Genomic DNA, 25061 nt, shown 5'->3' with positions numbered 1-25061 from the left:
TTTATTAGAACAGAGCATGATTGATTTTGTGCAAGGAAAAAAGCTACGAATTACTCATCTTTTGGGAAATTAAAATACAACAAAGTACCTTTTCCAGAGTATTTTTTTCTTTTTTTTTTTTTAATTTAAGACCACTAATACAGTTGTTTTTGATGATGGTCCTTAATGAATTAGGCTGATACACTGATCAGAATATTAATGACCAATAAATGGCAAGTAAAGACATACCTTCCAATCTTTAAAAGTAGTGTTGTCAGAAAGCAAATGCTATTGCTTCCTACCAAAACAGCAGTTCCAAGAGCTCCCTATTTCACGTAATGTCTGACCCATGTATCTTTTGACAGGTCCTCTGGCAACAATCTGAATGTTCTAAATTGGTAATTTTGCTCTCTCCTAAAATACAGAGCACAAACCACTACGCAGTAGCTGCCAGCACAGTATTCAAAATGAGCTCTGTGTGCCCCCACAAACACCAGCCAGATAGAGGCTTACCTTCAGGAGATCTTGAGACTAGCTTAGGTCATCATCACTGAAGATGCTTTGTACCTACAGCCATCAGAGCAACCAACTTGTACAAGAGGGAAAGTGTCAAGTTAAATCTCATATTTGTAAAACTCAAATTGTCAAAGACAACAGATGCGTCATCTAGGGTTTATGTGTAGAGTGGTTTGGGGTTTCTATTGTAGTACCTTAAATCAGAAGTTCTGGGTGGCTATTCACTCCAAGTGTAGAAGCATCTGAACCGTACAGATTCTCTACAGGAGACTCTGAAAGCTTTTAAACAGGAAAAGCTAGCGTTCGCTTTGTTCCTCAGCAATTGTCATGGAGCAATGCCAAGACTGTGTCCTTGCTAAGGAGGAAGCCACAGATAGCTTTCTGTATGATTGTACTTACAGTCTTCCAGCATACTTCAGCTTCATTCCCTGTAAGAGAGACAGACTAGGAAAGCAGATTAAGATGTTTAGAGTACTATTAGATACCGCTAGCTTTGCAATGAATCAAAGCTACACAGACTGCATACTTCTGTTTCAGCAAGCAACTGCTGCTTCAGAGTTGGGTTCATACATGTCACTACACCAGAATTTGATGCCAGGTGATGTTCCAATATTCCAGAACGTTCACTTCCATCAACCAAAAGCCATTAATTCCCAGAAATCCCCATTTTTCCCACCATCTTCCAGTAAGAGTAAGCCAAGGGATGCTTTTCAACTTAACAATTTTATACATTTTTAGAAAATGAGATTTCACATAGAAGTAGTAAAGAGTTACAGAGGAATTCATTAAATCTTAACGACCAAATATGACTGAAGCAAGTTACTGCCCATTTTCTGCAATGCCGGGTGTCCTTATCTGTCTTTTAAAGGAATATACTCAGAACACTGACAAGATCTGAAGTGGTCATAAAGTTGTATGCGAACATGGAACAAAGTCCTCCGCCTGCTCCATACAGGACAGGAGAAACTTGCTTGCTTCCTTGTAGTTGCTCATGTTTTGGACATAAGCTATGTCAATCTCTCCTCCATTTATACATAATCTCCTATTAATGTTTCTGAGTTACTATGAAGGCATAAGAGCCACATCCAGTTTGTTTCCCCTATGGAGGAATACTCTCTTTGTGCGATTTGCAGCGTAAGCACCAACTCTACCTTTAGGCTTTGCAACTAGAACGGTTTCATTGCTAATGTTCTGTCTAGTGAGCTTTTTAATGCTGTCTTTTAGGTGCTTAAGCCCATCCTGCTTTTTAAGCAAATCCTCATCCTAGAATCATAGAATGGCTTAGGTTGGAAAGGTGCTCAAGACCATGCAGTTCCAATCCCCTGCCATGGGCAGGGACACCTTCCACTACACCAGGTTGCTCAAAGCCCTGTCCAACCTGGCCTTGGACAGTGCCAGGGATGGAGCATTTACCACTTATTTGGGCAACCTGTTCTGGCGTGACAGCCGGTTAAAGTGAAGGAGACTTTACTTTGAACAAGTGGTACCTCTAGGAGGCTTTTGGTTTAGACACTGTGTAAGCTGCACCTCCTTGATGGATACTGCAGTCTCTTGAAGAAGGTGGTTAAGTGTACAGTCCAAGGGAGAAGTTTAGCAGGAATAGCTCTGAGGCTCTTGATTCTGGCCCAGAACTTCCTGTGACATGGCCCTGAATAAGCAGATCAGTTCAGCCTCGAGAGAGGGTGGAGCTGGACCCTCCATGCTGGCCAGGCTCATCCAACAAAGCTAAGGTATTTCAGTGAGGGCTTGAAATCTGTAGTTTCAGAGGATATGCACTGCTTGGGGAAGAGGGTAAAGGTGGAAAAAAAGCAGGAGCTCTTTAGAACCAAATATTTGCATTAGTACATTCAGGCATTCTACTTTAATTTATGCAAGGCTTAATTTGATCTGGATTCCTCCTGGGGTCTGCAGAGGCTGGCACCACTGCCAGGAGAAACTGAACTTATCAAGGCCTTTGGAATAACTTCCCAATACAGCCAGCCATACACGAGTTAATCTTTCCATGAAAATTACATTTGCTTTCTGACTTCGAAACACATCGGAAAACTTCCTTTTATTCTAAGAAAGTCTGAGAATTACATATTTTTTTGGCTGCTTACACTTGCTGCATTTACCCATTGGTATGCCATTAAGGCATTTGTTTTCATTGTTCTCTCCAGACTACTTGGTGATGCAGCATTTTCATCTTCCTGTAAAGACCAATACAGAAAAAATGAGTCCCTTACACTACAATTTTCATCCCCTCCCTCAAAGCCAAGATTATATGTCCTAACATGTCTTGTACACATGTATAGTAGACATCCTACCCAGAATACTGCATTTTAAGCCACTTCAAACAGCCTTCGGTCTAGAACTGCATTTTTAAGTTACTATTGCTTGATGCCACGTACACCATGACCTCTCAAAAGGGAATGAGCTTAAAGTCGTAGCAAGAGCTATTTTACAGAGTTGCCATGCATTTCAGGTTGAAATCAGTACTGTACTGACATTCAAGAATTTCAGTCCCCATACAGACTGAGATGAACAGCACTTTTATTTATTTCAGTTACAGGAAGAAAGACAAGTAAACCTTACAACCAGAAAGGCAATGAAGGCCTCATGAGCTCAGTGAAAATCATTTCATAATCTAGGCAACATGTTATGATTTCTTGAGATCACAAAGAAAGCATACTCCACTCTTCAACAACTTTTCCTTGTTTCTCTAAAGAAGTTTCCTGTTAACAGAATCAAGGACACCAATTCACAAAGCCTACATTCACCCTCTCATCCCCCACTCAAAAGGCTTAAGTGTAGACTTTATTCCAAAAAAGTTAACATGCAGTCATGTTCACAGCTAGAAGAGAGAGAAAAATTAGTCTGTCATCATATGAAGTTAAATTATGATGTGTTAATGAACTTAAATGAAGATACTTTCACACATGGCAGTGTACTTCATGGGTAAAGAAACTCTCGTTATTTTAAGCCAATGCTTATCTGACTCTTCTAGTAGGGAGAAAACAGCTTCAATAAAAACTGATCTCCCTACCAAGCACTCTAGGTAAGAAATATGATGTGCTAGAAATATGTGGGAGAAATCACTATACAAAGTGTCAAGTGCAAACCCCCCTTGCCTAGAATTCAGTGTATTTACTTAAGTACAATAGAAAAGACTGAATTCAGGAGTGGTTGACAGTGGGACACAGTGCTACAGGTTGAGCATCATCCGCTAAAGGACAAACCCAAGCATGCATATATCCCACCACAAGGAAAAGACACTCTTGAGCTTCCTAACCTGCTCATTTCTGCCCTTTGCTCTAGTATTATCTTCTCCCCTATCAACTTAGTTCCTGCACTCCTTTAAAGAGACCCCTTTAAAACTCTCCAAAATTCTGGATTATTTGGCAAAAAAACCAAAACCACTCACTATTTTAAAGAACACAGAACTAGAAGAAGAAAGGAAGAAATAGAGTTCATAATTCATCTCTTCGGTTGCTCTTCTAAGCTGTATCAGACCTAGAAAACATGAGGAGGTACTAGATCAAGTACTGTTCCATCATCCTTGAGGCAGATTGTAACTTCAGTCAATCGCTAGGCAGGTCAGTTTTGGTGCACAAGATGTTAATCAACTGAAAAATGTATTTTCACCCGTGCTGTATGTCAGTTCTCAGTTTCCCCTCACTTACGTGGTCAGGGATACATTTGTCACGCAGTACTCACAGAAAGTCTCAGAATTTCAGGCAGACCTATTCATTCCCAAGGAGTATCCTTTTGGCTCAGCGAAGACTTTTGAGTACTTTGGCTTACATTCATTCTGGAGGCAGCCACCATGACTCCATTTACCCAAAATACTATTGTTAGTGGGGCTGTTACCATCTTGAAATTGCAGTGTAAAGTTAACCAGCAATATAAAAGAGTACTTTTTCAGTGTTTCCAGTGAAGGAGCTGAGAAGAAAAAATAATCTGTAAGAAACCATTGCTGCAATTTTATTTTAACAAAAGGGCAGATTTATTCATGTTTACAAACAAGTTCCAAAAACAAAAAGGAGAACATGTATGCTACCCACTAACAACCTTTCAAAATGCCAACAGCCCTCATGCTGCATGAAGGATTCTATAGATTAGAAAAAAAAATAAAATAAAAATCACAGTTCCACTCACAGTTCACCAAGACAGCACTAAACTAACATGTTTAGACAAAAACAAAGGACTAAGATTCTGATGTATTTTGATTTAATCCATTTTGCCCGAGATAACAGAAATATTTCAAGCAAGTTCCATCAGATTGATGTCCTGCATTAAACAATCCTACTAAGTTCTGAACAAAAGTTATTCAGTATGTTTCTCAAAATTTTTAAAAATTAAACAATTGTTTCAAAACCATTAAGTAGTAAATGTATTTAAGAAACTAATTAGGACAGAGGCCATAACTTCATTAGAACACCACTGCTCATGTTTTTACAAAGCATTAGTGTTACCTATTTGGCTATTAGTAGTAGCAATTTATCTACAATATTTAACAAGGTAAATTGCAGGCAAAATTTAGTACAGTTTCAATAGAAACACCCTTTTCCTGAAAATACAGCAGTATTTGAAGGACTAGTTTTTTGTTTTGGATTTTTTTTGGGTTTTTTTTTTTTTTTTTACTTTTTCTCCGCATCATTTATAAGGAAGCTTCCCATCTATGAACAGGAACAAAAAAGTATCTACAAACCTTGTAAACAGATCTGTATCATTTATAAACATAAATAATCCAAATTATTAACAGCCAACAGCAGAAATTAAAGTATCAATTCAACGATCCAGGGCCTCCTTGCCCTTCCCAGCCTTTCCCTCAGAAAAGGATCATGATAAACTAAAGCTCTGCTAACACACTGTTCAGGACCATTCTTAAGTACAACAGATGATCCACAGGTCACTTATGCTGAGTTACTGTTTATCTGTCAGAGTTCATTATTACTCCCACCCCAGAAAAGCACCCTCCAGTCTGGCAGAAAGCTTTTGTTTTTTAAAAAAATAAATCTACATTCGTACAAGTGTGTCTTCTGTTGAAGTCCGAGACAAGAATATCATCTTGTCCATCATAATGTGTGAAGAGACCCAGTTTCAACTTCTTTACAATGCAGCTAGTGTGTTAACATTCAGCTTACAATCAGAGTGATGTTTCCAAACTATGTAGCGGGCTCCCTGGGGATGAAGAGGTAGCAGACTTGTTCATGTCTGTTGTAAGGTGAATTCCACTGTCAACCGCATTGTTATTTTTATTGGGAGAGGGTGGGGGAGTAGAGTTGCGTTTTGTTGGAGCATCATCTTCAGCATCAGTATCATCAATAAGGGGAATATGAGGCTCGGAGTCTTCTATTCTAAACTCAGGATGCGTCATAAAATTGTGAATTGAACTTCGTGTCTCAGGTTTCTCTAGCCCCTCATACAAGGAGCTACGAAATGCATTCACCACTCGGATCTGTGAACAAAGAAAAAAGGTTGTTAGAATGCTGCAGGCTACTGGCAATGGCATGGTTCTTATGAGTTTGAATCCACAAACAGCTAGACATGAGTGAATCGAATTTGTGTATGATGCGGTGGAACTTGCAATAAACTGTAAAAAATGAAGAGCGTTTCAGTAAGCGCTGCCAATCTACACAGTAGGAATAAAAATTGTACAAGTACTGCAAAAAGCTGAAGGGCCTAAGATTCATTCATGGCACTAGAATGGTTCAATTATTTAATATGGGCTAAGTGTTTTTCAGAAGTGAGGCTGACAATTATTTACTTATTCACAAATTAAATCTCAGTGAGTGTTTTATTGAATACTTGGGGGAGGTGGGAGTGGGGGAAGAGGGAAGAGGCTGGAAATAAGTTAGAGGATAAAAGGGTTACTAATTCTCATGCTAGGAATTAGGATGTCAACTGACTATGAAAAAGCCAAGCAAGTGTAAGCCAATGTCACAATGACCGGACACTTACAAAGAGTCATGCAAAAAAGAATACCACTGTAACAGCTGTAAATATTCGAGTATATACCCATTTATGACACTAGAGGAAGCTCCTTACTGAAAAGTGCTTTGGAAACTTAAGACCAAAACTAGGAAATTGAATAGCGTATTGTACAACTATGTAGCCACGACAGGCTGTAACTCTGAAGAGACTATTCAAGTATGAGAAAACCAGGTGACCAGCCTTTGCTCAAGTCTTCAATTTACACTGAATTTGTGGACAAAATTCCCAGGGAGAATATTATTTCAAGTCCTTTCGTTTCTTAACTAATGTTCCTCAAATCAAAAAGCTAGGTTTACAGAATGCATAACATTTTAGACTCAAATTAGGTAGAATAAAGTACACCTTTATTTTGCAAACTGTGCATGTCCAGGATTGGCTTGAATTTAAGCTTTCCAAATTGTGATGTGAATGATGAAACCTCCTGCCCGCCCACCCTTTTCCCTCCCACACCCCACACATTTGCCTCACCAACTACAGGAATTCAGAATTCATTCTTGCACTGATAAAACAAAGGTTAGGCAGCAGTCAGTAACCCCTCTGTCCAACCCTTTTATCAAGATACAGTTTCCCTCATCTGTTAGCTCCCTGTTCAGTTCTCAACATCTCTACTCTGGGTGTACCCAGCAAAGCAGTTTCAATCCCAAAGCTCCTCTGTTGTATAGTAAGCAGCAGAGCAACCCTGAGTAAAAAGATATTTTTAAGTACTTCCAAGATGACTTGTTTCAAGCTGAGAAATGTGTCGTGACTACTGCTTCCATAGAGTTCCTTGGTAGTAAAAATAAAGTGACTTCCAGGTGAAGGAATGAAGGTGGACAGTCAAGCAGACTTCAAAAAGCATCTAAAATACACCAGCCACCCTCACTGGAAACAGAGAAGTGCTCCCTAAAAGCAATGCATTATCAGATTTGTTACCACAGAATCACTGCATATTATGAGAGTCTTAGGTTCTGACCATGTTCTTTGATATCCAGTGCTGTTCCCCACCCCTAGCCTCTCAGAGTACTTACACAAAGAATTTTACTCAAAAGCATCACGGCCCCATTTTATCCTAAGGTACAGAGCTGAGCCCCATTACCAATGAAAACTGGGGCAGGAGCAGGGGGGCACACACACAAGGAGGGGACATAACTATGAATACAGGGAGGGCAGGGAACAGGATGTATGTCCTTGAGAAGTAAAAGATTACAGCAGTAGCTAATACTTAACTGTTCATCACATGAAAAAACAGAGCACGCTGTTAAGGAGTTGGCGTGTTATATGGGCTTTAAACAAGTCAAGCAAGCTGCATAAACTGTCTTGGCACTTACCAAGAAAAATCAGCAGTGACAATGCCAGACCAAAAGTTTGCAATGCCTTTATTTGGCATGTTGCATCCCACTGCACCACTGATTTATGTGGCAGAATGAAATATGACTGCCTCGTGGGACTGCTTTTTCATTGCTTACAGATGGTAAGTTAGAACGTAAGCAGGAATGGAAAACAATTTTTGGTTTAACAGGACAGATGTAATTATCATAGGAATATATAAGTATACCCACGATAGTCTTTGATTCCCATGCAGAATGCAGACTAAATAAGCGGTCTAGACACTCCTATGAACTCAAGATCCTCAAAGAATCCAGCCATGAAGGCAGAAATCAGATTATCAGTGTTTTAAGTTATGCTTAAATCTAGTGTTTCGAAGGCTTTATTTTCAACTACTAAAGATAATTAGATGAGAGGGATAACTATAAATAAATTGCATGAATGAGGAGCAAACAAGACAATCTGTTATGTGTAATTTATACTGTCATCAGACCTTCCTCATATTAGTATCAGAATGGCAAAGGAATGCAGTAAACACTCCAAATCCTTCTAGCCAGATGGCTGCTCAGGAGTTGCAACCTCACTTCATAGGAACAACTGAACAATTTTCCAACAAACAGCTCTGAAAAAGAGACATAACGAAATAACACATCTGCTTCCCATTAATACTTATTAGTTATCAAAAGCTGCTCTCCTGGAGGGTGTAGCAGAAGGCTGTACTACTTAGTAAGGATCAAAAACTAGTTTTCTGCTATTGTGGCTCCGTATCTGCATTGGTCATTTGATGCAATGAGATGCTGCACTGCCCTTTAGATTCTGATCAAATGGCAGCATGGCATGAAGTTGCTCTCTAGAGAGTTCTGAATGTCTAATTAATGTTCTTGAGTGTAGTTAGGGATACAGGTTACTAATTAGCATTTTAACTAGGAGATGCAATCCTGTGCATCCTTACTGTTAAATCTACTTTTCACATTTCATGTTCTTGAGGCATGTGAATTTGTGAGCTGAGCTTCTTAACACTACTGCAAGGTAGGGAAATACCTGTCTCAGCAATGGAGAACAAGTACAGAAGTAAACACTTGGTGAAGCTCACACAGGAATTCTGGCCAAAGCCAAAAAAAAATCCCAGCCCACCCAAACAAACAAAACCAAGAGAGAATATTTCTTTTAAGACAGCTCCTGAAATTAAGGGTCTTCATCCATCTGGTAATCTGAAAGTTTAAAAAGCAGGGGGGAAAGAAAAACCCTCTCGGTTTTAAGAAACAATTTTTTAACCAGTCTCTAGGAAATTTAAGAAGGAAGTTAACATGGAATATATAATTAAGATGGAAAACTCTTTCAGCAATAGATATTAGCTATCAGTATTCAACTACAACTGTTATGTGTCTTCAGACTCCAGAGTTTAAACTCATATACACGAGTAATTAAATCTCTAGCCTCTACAGACAGGAAGCCTGTAACCAAAATGCCACTTAGAGCACAATATAAAAAGGGCAGAATTAAGGCAATCTTTACTTTCACTGATGGCTTATGAACTGCTGCCAGAAGAACCTAGAGAGAAAAACCCCTTCAGATTTGAATGGCAATTTAAACATTCAATGCTTAAACCTTATTTTCCTTTTATATGAGCTACTGGAAAGTTCTTCTGACTTGCATGCATTTTAGAAGCCTTGTTTCACCACCTGAATCCTGATGTCGAGAAAGTTGTGTTATTCAGTTAAAAAGGTCCAACAAAAGCAGGGATTCAGAAGCTCCTTACAGGCTACAAAGAAAATGTATTTAGTGTTTCATATTCTAACTACATTCATATTTTTAACATACCATTTGCTTTCCCATCAGCTTGTTTACCTTAAGCATCACTTGTGCTGCAGTGCAAGACATCTATTTTTGTTGACCTGGGTCCAAGTTAATTCACTTAATGTAAGTCACACTAGGAGGCATATACTCGAACATTTACAACAGTTTTCCCATTTTATCTTACATATCCCCCTGTACACAAATGGATGAAGGCACATAATGTGCAGGCTCACAGCTTTCACATTAAAGTCTTTTGTTGAAACTGTTCCACCTGTTCTCAGCCCTCTAAGAAAAAAAAGTCTTGAGGACTCCACTTTGTGGAAGAGCTCTATAAAAGCCTGAACGATGATTTTAAGTACTAAGGAGAAAATGAGAAACGTTAGGTACGTGAATTAGGAAATGTTAATTTCATGCACTTTAGGAACACACACTCACACCCCACAGTAGTAGAAGCAGTAGTAGAGGAAAACACTACATGTGTAGGGGTAGAAATATTTGTTACATCATGGTGCTGGCTGGCGATGGAGGGTTGCCGCCTTAGAGCCCCCTGAATGGTACTTCCACTCTGGAAAGCATTCACTACATCCATCTGCAAGGAATCAGAGATTGTGACAGCTTGCTCAGCAAGAGAGAGAGAGAACAAGAGAAAGGACCATCCCATCTATAACACACAAAAAGTAAAGAGAAAAGGCACTTTTTTAATAGGGAGATACACAGGCAAGAGTTGCATTTAGAGCTGAAGAAAACAGAGGACTGAGGGATTACACATCCATCCATCCCCCCTTTTGACAGTCTCAGTCACACGAGTTAGAACTGCCACCTTAGTCAAAGGACCGGAGATGGAGAGATTTCCCTCATAACACCCCCTGTTGTCCTACCTTTTTCAAGACCATACCTGAGTTTGTATCCTGTTTAGGCCCCTAAACCACAAGATCTGACCACGACGTAATTCTCTCTCAGCGTGATCAATCTCCTCTACATCTTCTGCTAGTTCTTCTTCAGGAATCTCTTCCTTTTGTGTTCCATGACCAGCTTCTTTAAGGAATTTCAGGCGGCTGGTTGGAATTGTTGAAATCAACTATCGGTGAATGAAAAATATGAATCAGGATTATTCTTTAAAAAAAAAAAAAAAGAAAAAAAAAGGAAAAAGAAATACCAGACTTGAGGCTTAACATAATACCCTACATACAATTAGCGAAGTTGAAAAAACACAAGTTCTGTAAATGGGATAAATGCATCAATGTAGAGGGATCCCTGAATAGCTGCAAAGCTATGAATATCCTTACCATTTCAACTGATATGTGAAATATAAACCTGGACTACAAATCATCCTTGCTAGGGACACAGAATTCCACTTTCACATTACTTGACTATGCCAGGAAGAAGAAGCAGTACTGGAGCTACAAAAGCCATTAATTCTGCACTGTGCTTGTATCTACAGCTTTCAGAGCTCCATCCATTTGATGAGCATAATGTGCTACCTCAAATGAAATACATCATTGGAACAAGTCCAGAGGAGGGCCACAAGGATGATGAGGGGACTGGAGCACCTCCCTTATGAAGACAGGCTGAGGAAGTTGGGGCTGTTCAGCCTGGAGAAGAGAAGGCTGCGTGGAGACCTCACAGCAGCCTTCCAGTATCTGAGGGGGGCCTATAGGGATGCTGGGGAGGTACTATTCATTAGGGACTATAGTGACAGGACAAGGGGTAATGGGTTAAAGCTTGAACAGGGGAACTTTAGATTGGACATAAGGAGGAAATTCTTTCCTGTTAGGGTGGTGAGGCACTGGAATGGGTTGCCCAGCAACCTGGTGGTTGTTGAAGGCCAGGCTGGACAGAACCTTGGGTGACACAGTTTAGTGTGAGGTGTCCCTGCCCATGGCAGGGGGCTTGGAACTAGATGATCCTAAGGTCCTTTCTGACCATAACTATTCTATGATTCTATGATCATTTAATGAAAGTAGCCACAGTTAGTTCAGAAATATAGAACAGACATGCATTCTTTTGTGAACTGGAAGGTAGCAATCCATTTGCAAGGTAAGTGATGTTTCCAAAACCCTGTCCCATACTGTTACTTTGAAACTTGGTATACACTATCTTAAACTAAACAAAAGCTACATATGGCCGTTCCAGCTTTCCTTTTCATCCCCACCTTCAGGGATATTCTGGTGAACTATGTAGTTAAGGGGAGTCATCTTTTGATACGTCCCATCTAGCAGATCCAGACCAGTTCCAAGACTGCTTTCCTTGACCATCACAAACCTAGACGACCATTTCAGCAGCTGCAGAGGAAAAAGACTGCTCCAAAAGCAAGATAAACAGCCCTTTATGCTGAAATTGCTATTATGAATGCTCCCAGATCACACTTCAATTTCTATTATTCCCAGAAAATCAAAAGTTCTTTGGCTTTAATGAGATGCTAGAGCAGCATGAACTGCAGCAGGGAAGCTTTGCCCTTCCAAGATGCTTTGGGTCAAAGGTATTTTGAACCATCTTGATTTTTTTCTAGGCACTTTTGAACCTCAGAGTGACTCTATTTGATTTTATTTTTTTAATTATTAATTTTCCAGAAAGCCTTATTAAAAAGCTTATACCCACTTGCAGAATATGCATATATATATATATATACGTATGTACGTATTTTACAACTAAAATGCACCCTACCAATTTTATACCGAAACCTGAAATGTCCTTTTCATAATGGAAGGAAAGATACTGTAATGGAAAACTCTTCATGTGGTATGAAAAGTTTAGACAAGTATGTCATTAAATAATGGAAAACTCTGTTGCTCTAAAGTTTCATGTAAATCAGCTTGCTGCTTACCAGCACTGTTGTGCATGCAATAGTAATGAAACCCTAAGCGAGCAAGGAAGTAAAAATCAAAATGCAGTAGCTTAATAGGGGAGAGAACTTTCCAATTATTTCATAATTATGCAAATGAAGCTTCAGAGAAAGTTGGTTTTCAGTTTTGCTGCATTTCTTGCTACTCCAGAAGTTTTTAAATCAACAAAATACTGTCAAGTTTAACAGATCTGATTTTTCAAGAAAATCATTCATTGCAAAGTTAAATATATTTCAACATTAACATGTTCACTGCATCTGTATTCTTACAGAACTTCTAGTACTTATCTGACTAAAAATATAATTTCATATTTTAAAAGTAACTACAGATTCTTCTAGTTAAAAGTTATTAAGCATAAACCAGCCACAGCATCTAGTTATGAAGTATAACTAATTGACCAACTCAGAGTAAGGAATATTCACTTAAAGACTTTCTGGCTATTGAACTAGTCAATTTTAATCAGTATTTACTGTTCATCACCATATATTCATACAGTCCACTTGAATGATCTGAATATTAAGGACACTGTATTTTTCATCTTCCATGTAAAGTATTTTAATGCAGTAGGTATTTGGCATTTTGAAAAAGCTAGTTTACCTGGCCCCAAAGTAGTGTTCCCATGCCCAGGAAAATAGACCACAGCCACTGTTCAATCGAGAGTTCCGAGCAACTGAAAGGCTTCCCACCAAACTGCACAATAATTATCTGTGAAGAGCAACACCATTGAACAAAACGTATCAGTGACCTGTTACCAGAAAATTCCCTAATGTTTCAAAATCACTAGAGACAACTCTGCATTACAGCACAGGATTTCCCATTTTATTAAGCCTATGCATCCACTGTCTCAGCAGTCTGAGCAACTTTCCAAACCTATCGTCTTCAGCTTTTCAGTGTTTCGACAGCTACCTATTTTTCTTCAAGTGTCACAATCATAAAAACCTGTTGACTACTTCATTTTGTTTGCAGTTCTGTTTCACAATTACAGCATGTATTTGATGCTACAAATTTATAGTGGTTATTTATCATATGATCATCACCCATTTAAGAACCCAGTTTATTAATCGGCTTCTATTAACACAAGTTGTAGATCCATAAGGCATAAAACACTTCAGAAATAATTCAACAGAATATTACTATGTATCCCATCAGTAGTAAATGTCAGACTTTAAATAATCAGTGTGACATCTATGTAGTAAATATTAGGAGAAGGGGGAGAGATCTCAGAAGTTAAAATAAAGAGCTCCTACTGACTTACCTACTATTAGAAAAAGCTGTATGGGCCCTAATGAGCAAGGTATCCCTCCGCATAGGAATTATATGCATGAAAGTGTGCCTTGGAGAATCAACAATTCAAGTAGCATGACAGGCATAAAAAGGAGACAGTATTGACCATTAAGGAGGACAACCTGACAGCTGAAAATCCCAAGAGTATCTTCATTTATTAACACAGAATAAAATACTGAGGAGACAACAACTCAGGAGTTACTTATTTGGGAAGACACTCAGCCCACCAAGTTTATAAAGGGAACACAGTTGCAGTCAGGAGTCATTTCTACATATTTAGGTTTGTTGCCCAACCATCACTATCATGTCTTGCAGAGTGCAACCCTGAAAATAAGAGTAGCTTCTGACGAAGTGTCATCTAAGAAAAGCCTAAACATGGGAGAGTAAGTGAACTAACAATGTGAAACAGAGGTGCATACACTTGTATTGCTTAAACTGCTACAAATTTGGTCCCCCCACTCCCCAGGAATTTACTTACCTGCACAACGAATGTCCCCAGAACAATAGAACAGAAGATAGCGTTGTTGAAGATTCCTTCAAACACATTTCTTTCACCATGGATTTTCCGGGCATTAATTTCATTAAAAAGCTGCATCATCACAAATGTGTTAAATACAATAGTATAATGCTCTGAAGGAGGAGCGTGTAGAGGTGCATTTCTTCCACTGTCGATATCAAAAATTCTCTCACCTGTGTTTAAAAAGCATTTATCAGCCGCTTAATTGGTGTTTTTACACATACATACTACAACAAAAAAATTATTTTAATGATCACATCTCTGCATAACTTTTAGCATAACTTTGTGAAGCCTCAGTATTCTTACCAGCAAAGAGGAGTGTGAAGACCACTACGAGTTGGTAGAATGCATGACCCAAGATGTTCTTCATCATTGTACGAGAAATCAAAGGTTTGTTTCTACCATAAGGCTTTCGCAACAGCAGAGCTTCAGTAGGTGGTTCTGTTGCCAGGGCAAGAGAAGCTAATGTGTCCATTATGAGATTTACCCACAGCATCTGCACAGCTTTAAGCGGAGAATCCTATAAAGATAGATACATAAACCCTCCACTAAAAGTGAACAAATTGCAGCTATTAAAGGCATTTATTATACAACAGGGGCATGTTCTGAGGAATACTATGATCTTTGGACTAATGTTTAACTGAAAGCTTGAATTCAAGAATTAATCAGCCATGACATTTTCAACCATTTTTAGCTAAACAATCCACCACCAGTACGTACTTGTGTTATGCATGCTCCTGTAAAAGCAACAATTACTGCTACTACATTGACAGTAAGCTGGAACTGAAGAAATTTGGAGATGCTGTCATACACATTTCGTCCCCACATAACTGCTTTAACAATACTCGTGAAGTTGTCGTCTGTAAGGATAATATCAGAAGCTTCTTTAGCTACATCTGTTCCTGCAATACCCTAGTAGAAAAAGAAAAACATGATGAAATATAACAGGATGCACCAACTTACGTAATAGAAGCTATTATATCCTTGGTCAGAATTCACTTTGAATGCACCAAGCCTGAAGGACTATTTTAATGTAAGCATCTAATATTCTATTGAATCAAGTTCTGCTTGCAAGTTCCACACAAGCATGGGGAAACGTAAACAAAACAGAAACCTTAATGTTGTCTTTAAAGATCTTGACATAAAATCTTCATGTTGATGATAAAGACACTAAGTTGTCCCAAAGAAATGTTGCTGAACCCTGTACAAGTTAAAGGCCACCAGATGGTGCAGTACTACAGTTTAGTCCATGTCCTAACTAGTTTGCTATACAGACTTCAGAAGTAGGGCAACCCATGTGTTGGTAACACAGCAGAATGATACACATTACCAAAAACCTGTTGCAGAAGAGCACTGGCATTAAACAACAGCATATGCAATGACATTCCATATGACATTCTTAAGTTTTAAGCACCTGCAGTATGTAAACAGCTAAGCTAAGTTCTGTGTAATACTACCTGAAGGGCATTTATTTTTCTTTCATCTTTTCAAAAACATTAACTCAACAGCAAATTTAATGATCCTTAGTCTGGATATATTGTTTTGCCAAGGAAATGAACCACCTGCACAGCTATATGCACACCTTAAGAAGTGTCTTTAAATATCATATGGAGGATGGTATATTTTAAGTGATGTTTAGACAAGCAGTTAGAGGAACTAGTTTCTTACACAGATGAACATAGCAACTGCAGGAAACATTTAAGTTCTGGAAGATTAAAATAAATCTGCCCTTGAAAGTGCCAACTACAGCAGCTATACAACAGCAGAAAACATATACTCATTAAAAGAAACCAAGACTGCTACAGTCTAGAACATTTCATACATAGCTGTCAAATTTTTAAGTTACGCTTTTGAAAAATACTCCTCAAGAATGAACAAAAGCTCTTCCTCTTCCCATTTTTTCCTTCAAGATTAGCATCTAAATCAATGCAACCGCATGTGGTTGTCTCCCCCGCCTTCAAATGCTTAATAATCAAAAGGAGCATGACCAGCAGGTTGAAGGAGGGGATCCTGCCCCTCTACTCTACTCTCACTTGGAGTATTGTGTGCAGTTCTGGTGTCCTCACCATAAAAAGGACATGGAACTGTTGGAGCGTGTGCAGAGGAAGGCCACGAGGATGATCAGGGGACTGGAGCACCTCCTATATGAAGACAGGCTGAGAAAGTTGTGGCTGTTCAGCCTGGAGAAGAGAAGGCTGCGTGGAGACCTCATAGCAGCCTTCCAGTATCTGAAGGGGGCCTATAGGGATGCTGGGGAAGGACTCTTCATTAGGGTCTCTAGTGGTAGGACAAGGGGTAACAGGTTAACCTTAAACAGGGGAAGTTTAGGTTGGATACAAGGAAGAAGTTCTTTACTGTGAGGGTGGTGAGGCACTGGAATGGGTTGCCCAGGGAAGCTGTGAATGCTCCGTCCCTGGCGGTGTTCAAGTCCAGGTTGAACAGAGCCTTGGGTGACATGGTTTAGTGTGAGGTGTCCCTGCCCATGGCAGGGGGGTTGGAAGTAGATGATCTTAAGATCCTTTCCAACCCTAACTATTCTATGATTCTATAATGAGGTTTTAAAGACTTAAGTGACTTACTGGCACCAAACCGTCTTTCTAGCTTTTAAGACTGAGGAGAAATCTTGAGGCAAAAGAAGCTTTAGGAACCTTACACTGTTTTGAAAGACAAAAGAAAACTGAAGCTTTCATACTTAATGCATGAGTCTACCCAGTATTAGCACTTAAAGCCAAGACTTGGTTTAGCTGCCATTTCAAAGGGCAGTTTTGAATTTAGATTGAGAAAGCCAAATAATCTAAGAAACCATCCAGACAAATGCAAATCCTGGGCCGTCATAAAACTCTGATACTTCAGCTATACTAGAGATGTCTCTTAGTATAGACTCCAAAACCACTTTAAATATCAACAAGCAGTCTCATACATTATAGTCTCCCTGTTCCTGTTCATTGTTTCATGGAAAACAGATGAATAAGCTCATTCCATATTGCGTATAAGCTTTACTCAAAGTCAACACAGTATGCTATCTACCACCTAAAGTCATTTTGCCTTATGTTGAACAGATCTTGTTTTAGAAGTCTTCAGTATCATTAACTCTGTTACTACACGGAACATGGATAAGTTAGAATGAAGGAGGAAAAAGTATTTAGTATTAAGTCTGAGAAATGTTGTCTACATTAACTTAGTTGTATAATACACCAATGATACAAGCAAGGTTGTTTAATCTTAAGTGGTCTGGTAAGTTACTGTATCAAAACAGGTCTCCAAAATACTGAAGATTAAAAATAAAATATCATACCATAGCAAATCCGACATCTGCCTTCTTCAGAGCTGGACCATCATTGGTACCATCACCAGTTACAGCTACAACCTGCCTCTGTTCAAAGACAGTGCTATCAATTATACCTAAAATGAAATGACATCTTGGTGTTAAGAGTTTGAAATTAACAACACAGCACAGATTAAACCTGAAAGAGAAACCCAGTTTTGTCTTCCTCAGTTATAATTTAAAAAAAAATAAAAAAATAAAAAGAAAAAAGCCAGAACAAGAACAGCTAGACCTAACTGGCTCCACTTCTCAAAGAGGATAAAGGAAAAAAACGCATCATTCAGCAAATGAAGACACCCTCATAGGCATTTCCTGCTGCTCAGTCCTAGATGTTTTTCTAGGAGCTTTACTTAGAAGCACAGATAGTTTTTAATTACCTTTTACGAGAGTGTGTTTGTCAGTGGGAGAAGATCTTGCAAGAACACGGAGCTTTGGCCAAATTTTATCTATTCGCTCTTGCTCTATCTGCAAAAGAACACTGGTTATATTATACAGTTAGGTGATTTAGAGTATCTGCTGATCTACTTCACAATCAGTATGCTTACCTCTCCTTTTTCATTGCGTATTCTCCTGTTAAAGTCTTTGCCCTCTAAACACAGGAAATCTTCACCAGGATTCAGAATACCACATTTTAATGCAATAGCACGAGCAGTGTTAATGTTATCACCAGTGACCATGCGTACAGTTATGCCTGCACGTTGACACTTCTTTATTGCATCAGGTACCTGTAAGAAAACACACAGGCGCAGAGACTGTACATTATCTGAATAAATCTAGACATGTGAGTGAAAAGAATGTTTTTGGCTCAATCCAGGATAGCTCTTTTTTTTAAAATCAAGACTGTTGTTATGGAAAATTTAAAAAATTAAGTATCTTACCACAATTATTTTCCTGAAAAACACAGAAATGGCAATTCTGGCAAAGAGGCTTTGTTGCTGTCATTTTCCCCTCCTCCCCCTCCTCCCCCCCCCCCCCTTAGTTTTCAAATACTGACACACACACACACACACACACACACACACACACACACACACACACACACACACACACACACACACACACACACACACACACACACACACACACACACACACACACACACACACACACACACACACACACACACACACACACACACACACACACACACACACACACACACACACACACACACACACACACACACACACACACACACACACACACACACACACACACACACACACACACACACACACACACACACACACCACACACACACACACACACACACACACACACACACACACACACACACACACACACACACACACACACACACACACACACACACACACACACACACACACACACACACACACACACACACACACACACACACACACACACACACACACACACACACACACACACACACACACACACACACACACACACACACACACACACACACACACACACACACACACACACACACACACACACACACACACACACACACACACACACACACACACACACACACACACACACACACACACACACACACACACACACACACACACACACACACACACACACACACACACACACACACACACACACACACACACACACACACACACACACACACACACACACACACACACACACACACACACACACACACACACACACACACACACACACACACACACACACACACACACACACACACACACACACACACACACACACACACACCACACACACACACACACACACACACACACACACACACACACACACACACACACACACACACACACACACACACACACACACACACACACACACACACACACACACACACACACACACACACACACACACACACACACACACACACACACACACACACACACACACACACACACACACACACACACACACACACACACACACACACACACACACACACACACACACACACACACACACACACACACACACTATTTAAAAATAACATAAAAATCCTCATTAGGCTGTAGGTACGAAGTACTGGCTTTTCATTTATGATTGTGTGAAATCAATTACATCTCAACTCTCCGCTGTTTTACCCATGACTTTTCGTGTAAAGTGATGGTTATACAGATCAGACTGGAGTTCCACTTACATGTGTCATAAAAGCTTTCACTATTAAAAAACACTGCCTTCCTTAGATGTCAGCCACAAGCCAGACTCCATACCTCAGCTCTCAGGTGACAAACTCTTCTCTCTATTCCCCATGAGAAGCTGGCAACAAGTACAATGGTTAATATTATCCTAAACAATGCTCCTAATATTCCAAGTGGTAAAAAAAAATGACAAGCTTTTCCATCTACTACTGAGACCCTCCACATTAAGCACCTTAGTTTGTACAGAGCTTCAGTAACACAGCATAAATGACATTAAGAAGTTTTAATCTGCTTTTATAGCTCCATTAACTTTCCCCCACAAGAAGTTGGATTTTCATTTATTAATCATGCTTAAGGCATACAATAGCAATTCAGTTTCATGCACGCTCTGCATAACAAACTACATGAAACAAGATCCATAATACAATCACTGCAGTTTAGTCAATGACCCTACCTCAGGTCTCACAGGATCTTCAATCCCGACAACAGCAATGCATGTCAGGCCAGTAACAATATCATTTTCATTGTCCCATTCTGGCTCAGGTTCCCCTGCTGGGAAGTCTCGGAATGCCAAGCAGATGGTTCTGAGCCCTTCAGAAGCCATTGGCTCAATTACAGTTTTCACGATATCATCGCGGTCCCTAGGTCTAAATACCTTTGGTTCTCCATTAGCACTCAGTATTTTGAAGCACCTGAAAAGGAATGTTTGAAAAGTTAGCACATCTTAACCAGAAGTTCAGCTCATTCAATGGCTTATTAGTCAACTCCAGTAAGTTTCCACAAGCTTTGTTTTCACTAGACTTGAACACATACAAAAAAGGCCAGTAGCAACATCTCAGAAATAAATTTTCTCCACATGTGCTTAATCTTGTCCTAGTTGCAAAACATCCTAGCTGTAGAAAGTTAACAGAGACAATCACCCTAGAATGAAAATAATGCCCAACAAATTTAGGACACAAACTTTAGTTACCTCCCAGAAGTATCCATTTCTCCACTGTATGTAAACAGACTAGTGGCTGTACTGTTTGAGTCAAGTCAATCCAGTTTCAAGATCAACAAAATAATCCCACCTTGTTAACAGTTATACAAGCCTCAGAAGAGCAGTATGCTTCTAGAACATGCATGTGGGGCTTAAACAGCTGTAAGCACTAAACTTACAGCACTAAAAGCAAACTCTGGTACTCATATCTTGGTGCAGTAAGATTTGACCCCCCAGCTAAGTGAATAGAATTCGGAGAGCATCTGGCATAGAGTTCTTAATGTGAAATATCAAATTAAAAGCAAATACTTAAATCTGATTTAAATGTTTATACAAGAGATTAGATTCAACACTATGTACTCTAGCATTTCAACACATGCTTTTAATTGTTTCTTTAGTTTCTTCATGCCAAAGAAACCACTGTTTTCAGACAGCTTATATATACACTTCACTAATACAAATATAACTCTACCAACTATTTTGAACAATAAATTTAGTCTTTTTCATCTGCATCCTTAGTCAAGTTTTGTCATAAAGCAATGCCATAAGCACTTGTTTTACAAATTAGTACTAATGTGGCACTGAAAAAAATGTAAGAATTTATTACTTTTTTTTTTAAATATCAAGTTCAGACCTGGCATATCACTCAAGAGGACTACTGTTATGTTTAAGTGTTTAGCCCCGAGGGGTTAGGGAATTCCCAGGTGCAATACATATAAAGAAGTTTCCACCTTGTCCAGGATATGGAAATGGAAATGAAGCAGTTCCTTAAAGCTTCATAATATTCATCATAACTGAAATTTGAAGTCTTACCTAAATTTCCTGATTTTGGTTATCTGCTCAAATGTCAGCAGCCAACTAAGGATATCTTGTGTTACCCGCAGTCACAGGGCTTATGATAAATTCAAAGCATTCCAAGATTATTAAATGGAAGCCAATAAAGTCTATGTAAAGATTACATTGAAATGTATTTCAAATATTTGACTTGAGCACTAAGGAAAAAAACATAATTAATGGAGCTGCTCTGCTTGAAAAAGTTTGCTGCATGTTTTTCTACACTTGTGAGTCATTTGCATCTTATAAATATTCATGTTTAAGTTTTCAGTGCTCAAGAACAGTCATATATGTTATAATAACGAATAAGCAGTACAACTGAGAAATGAGGTTACAAACTCTTGAGATTAATTTCTGGCACTGCATAGGTGGCGGGTAAAGAAAGTGGTTTAGGCTGCTAAGAGTTCTCCCAGTCAGTACATACTCTGAAATAGTTTTGGAATTACAACTATTCCAACAGTATCCAAATCAGCTTTCTTGTTCTTTGCCAAATGCCCTTATTTTCTTATCTCAGGTATGAAGCCAAGCGGACCACATGAGGCTGAATGAGTTCTACCAACTTCTATATTTCAATTGCTCAGTAACATAGTAAGGTACAAAATACTTCTGAAGATAGATGCAAATATAGGCATACTTACTTATTCACTGATGAGACTTAAAACCTTGCTATGAAAAAAATTACTTCTAAGTTCTGTATCAAAAGGAACAAGAGTCCTTTACAGACCGACAATACTAAATTGAGGAGAAGGAAGATTTTGGATTTTTCCTTTAGCGTATTAGTACTTTCCTAGATAATTATTTGGGGGTCTAGTAGCAAGCAAAAAGGTAAACTGAACAGATATCATGTATGTGCTACTTGGACTAGAAACAATCTGATTTTAGAACCAAAACCAGACTGGCTACCACTGCTGTTCCTAGAGAACATGATGCATACACGCTTGACTTCCCTTCTTGTCTAATTAGGACTTAACACAGCATTCTTTACACCTAAAGGTTTGTCCCAGTGGTGACTAATCTCTCAGTAACAGTCTTATCTCATACTAATAAATCCTCTATAGATGGGCAGATGGATAAAGAAGCAATTTGCTTTGTCACATTAAAAAAAAACTCAAGTTTTTCCATTGGCCAAGTTAAGCCACCTTTTAAAATGACCAACTTGGACATCAACCTGAACAGTCTTTTGAAGCTAAAAGCAATCAAAGGCACAAGTGCTTCCTGGAATCTAGGCATAGCAGCTGCTGGGACTTTACTGGAAGATGAGTGAGCATTTTGACCAACCACACCTAAAACTTGAATAGTTTACTTACAGAACTGATCACTTCATAGATACTTTCTTCTAAGAGAGTTCACAAATTAACCACAACCAGCTCATTTTGGGGGGAGCAGGGCTGGGGTGTTAAAATTAAAGTAACTTAAATGCTAATTGCCTTTCTTGCTGTAGAAAGTCAAACAATTGAAGGAGACAAGCCGAGAAGCCAGCTGCAGTCAGAAAGGTACAGGACTGCTGCACTTGTTTGCAAGCAGGGCAACAGAAGTATTTCACAGGCTATGGCACAATGTTGTTTAGCACTTCAGTCTCCTCACTTATCAGAACATTTAGCCAAATTTATGTGCTGAATTACAATAGTTGTTCTTACTTTTTAAGAACTATCTCAGAGGCACCTTTACTGAATATCCGGAAACTGCCATCAGAGTTTTTTAAGACAGTACTCATAGACTTTCTAACAGAGTTGAAGGTGTACACTTTGTACAAATCCTCTTCTGGTATCTCATTTCTTACATCCTGATAATCACGCTTTAAATCCAAGAGCAATCCCAGCAAGGCACATTCAGTTTTATTTCCAACATGACGTGGTAGGCCACCTTCTTTTTCAGGAGGCTGCAAGAACAACAAGAACCTTCACTGATTAGGAGGTTAACTTATGAACCACTGAAGTACAGCATTTAGAAAAAAAGAAGTCAAGGCCAAGCTTAACTCTGGGATGGGGAAGTTTCACTTTCACAGTGCTTACTCTATAAATTCATGAGTCACGAGTCAAAGTCACACTGCTGGCTTTTATAGGTAACTTCTGTACCTGTTTAGGATCTTTCAGTCCCTTTCTCAAGGCTTAAAAATCACTCATTCAGTTTGTATCAAATTGTAACATGGTATTTCTAAAAGGTATTTTCTATTAGTTGAAATGATCCAATTCTGATTGAGTGTAGTCCCTAAATAACTACTTCACATTTTAAAAAATGTATATAAGTTTACTTAAATTAGCATTATTTCTGCTAAATTAAGTGTCCTGTCCCGTAATAACGCTTCCTCAATGACTTAAGACTGCAGTCACCTCACCTGTTAGCCTTCCACCGAAAAACCTAAGTCTTTAAGCTTCTTAAGTCTCACTACAAGTTCTGTTCTCCAGGCTATGGCCTACTTAACTGGAAAGAGTTCAGAAACAAGTTTCCAACCCTTTACTGCCAGAACAAGTTTCTTACCTCAGCAGTGTGAAATATGCACATACTACTGCTGTAAGTAATGCGCAAAAATTTCTCTCAAGTTATTTCTGAACCTATATAGCTGTAACATTGCAGTGCAGTTTGTAGCAAAAACCTGCAGAAACACTTAGTCAGCCTCACATGCCTCAAGCAGCTAGAGCTGAACCGTATTAATCGTGAGTGATCCATTTTCATTTTTCAGAGCTGCAACATCTTGGATTTGGCTGTACTGAATGCTCACACTTTAAAAATGTTCACTTTAATGTGCAGTTTAAGATGTCCAGTTCTAAGCTTGCCAGTAAAAGAGACATGGACATCCAGAAGCAAGTCAGCCATGGGCCACAAAGACGTATAAGGACTGGAGCACTTGACATGTGAGGAGTGGCAGACAGCTGGGATTGTTCAGCCTGGAGAAGGCTCTGGGGGAGAAACTTATCAGGACATATTAAATGCCTGAATGGGGCAAGCAGGTGGAGCAATGGTAAAGACTACCAAAGCCAGGTTTCTTACTGATGCACAGCGAAAGGACAACAGGCAGCAGCTGCAAAGTGAAACTCTTGAAATTCCATTTGAAAATAAGGAAACACCTTTTTACTCTAAGGGTGGTCAAACACATGACCAGGCTGCCCAGAGGTTTCAGAGTCTCCATCCTTTGAGATTCTTGAAACCTGACTGAACACAGCCCTCAGCAATGTGTTCTGGCTGACCCTGCTTTGTGCAGGGGGGTTGGACCAGAGGATCTCAGGAGATTTCTTTTAGCTGTTTGTGATTCTGTGAAACAGACTAACTATGACTGCCTTGGGTGTCATTTGATTAAAATTAAGGGGCCTGGTCAGTTTACATGCAGCTATTTATTTTTTTAATTTCTATATAAAAATCTTTAGAAAATTAAGACTGTGAAACTCCTCACATGCTATAAACCATTAGCAGTATTACAGTCTTTTTTTCACAGGAATCAGTGCTGGCAATCTTGATGTGCCACCTTAAGTACCGCTACTGAAATTCTTGCAGAGGTCCAGACTGGCTGAAAAGTGGCTTTTGGACTAGGGTTTTACTGCTATTCTTACACAAA

At 39.2% G+C, this 25061-nt stretch overlaps 1 protein-coding gene across 13 annotated transcripts in view; it reads right to left on the bottom strand.

Annotated features, from left to right (window-relative positions):
* Positions 1-4456: 4456 nt before the first annotated feature.
* ATP2B1 (ATPase plasma membrane Ca2+ transporting 1) overlaps positions 4457-25061 on the bottom strand; it is a 66658-nt gene continuing 46053 nt past the window's right edge. For 9 of the 13 annotated variants that reach the window (XM_062633597.1, XM_062633627.1, XM_062633588.1 and 6 more), the window contains 12 exons: positions 23149-23390; positions 20153-20390; positions 18088-18267; positions 17920-18007; positions 17513-17619; positions 14938-15129; positions 14524-14737; positions 14179-14390; positions 13014-13121; positions 10469-10651; positions 10076-10234; positions 4457-5935 (listed from right to left, as the gene is read on the bottom strand). In XM_062633597.1, the coding sequence (XP_062489581.1) occupies positions 5624-5935; positions 10076-10234; positions 10469-10651; positions 13014-13121; positions 14179-14390; positions 14524-14737; positions 14938-15129; positions 17513-17619; positions 17920-18007; positions 18088-18267; positions 20153-20390; positions 23149-23390 (2235 nt within the window). In that variant the 3' untranslated portion in view covers positions 4457-5623. Of the gene's footprint in view, positions 5936-10008; positions 10235-10468; positions 10652-13013; positions 13122-14178; positions 14391-14523; positions 14738-14937; positions 15130-17512; positions 17620-17919; positions 18008-18087; positions 18268-20152; positions 20391-23148; positions 23391-25061 lie in introns of all 13 variants that reach the window. The other 4 variants (XM_062633644.1, XM_062633661.1, XM_062633670.1 and 1 more) reach the window with 4 other exon arrangements.

This window comes from Pezoporus occidentalis, unplaced genomic scaffold (genome assembly GCF_034315485.1).
Source record: "Pezoporus occidentalis ecotype Australia unplaced genomic scaffold, CSIRO_AGI_Poc_V1 ctg112, whole genome shotgun sequence".
NCBI lineage: Eukaryota > Metazoa > Chordata > Aves > Psittaciformes > Psittacidae > Pezoporus > Pezoporus occidentalis.
This window is presented reverse-complemented; position numbering and strand designations above follow the sequence as displayed.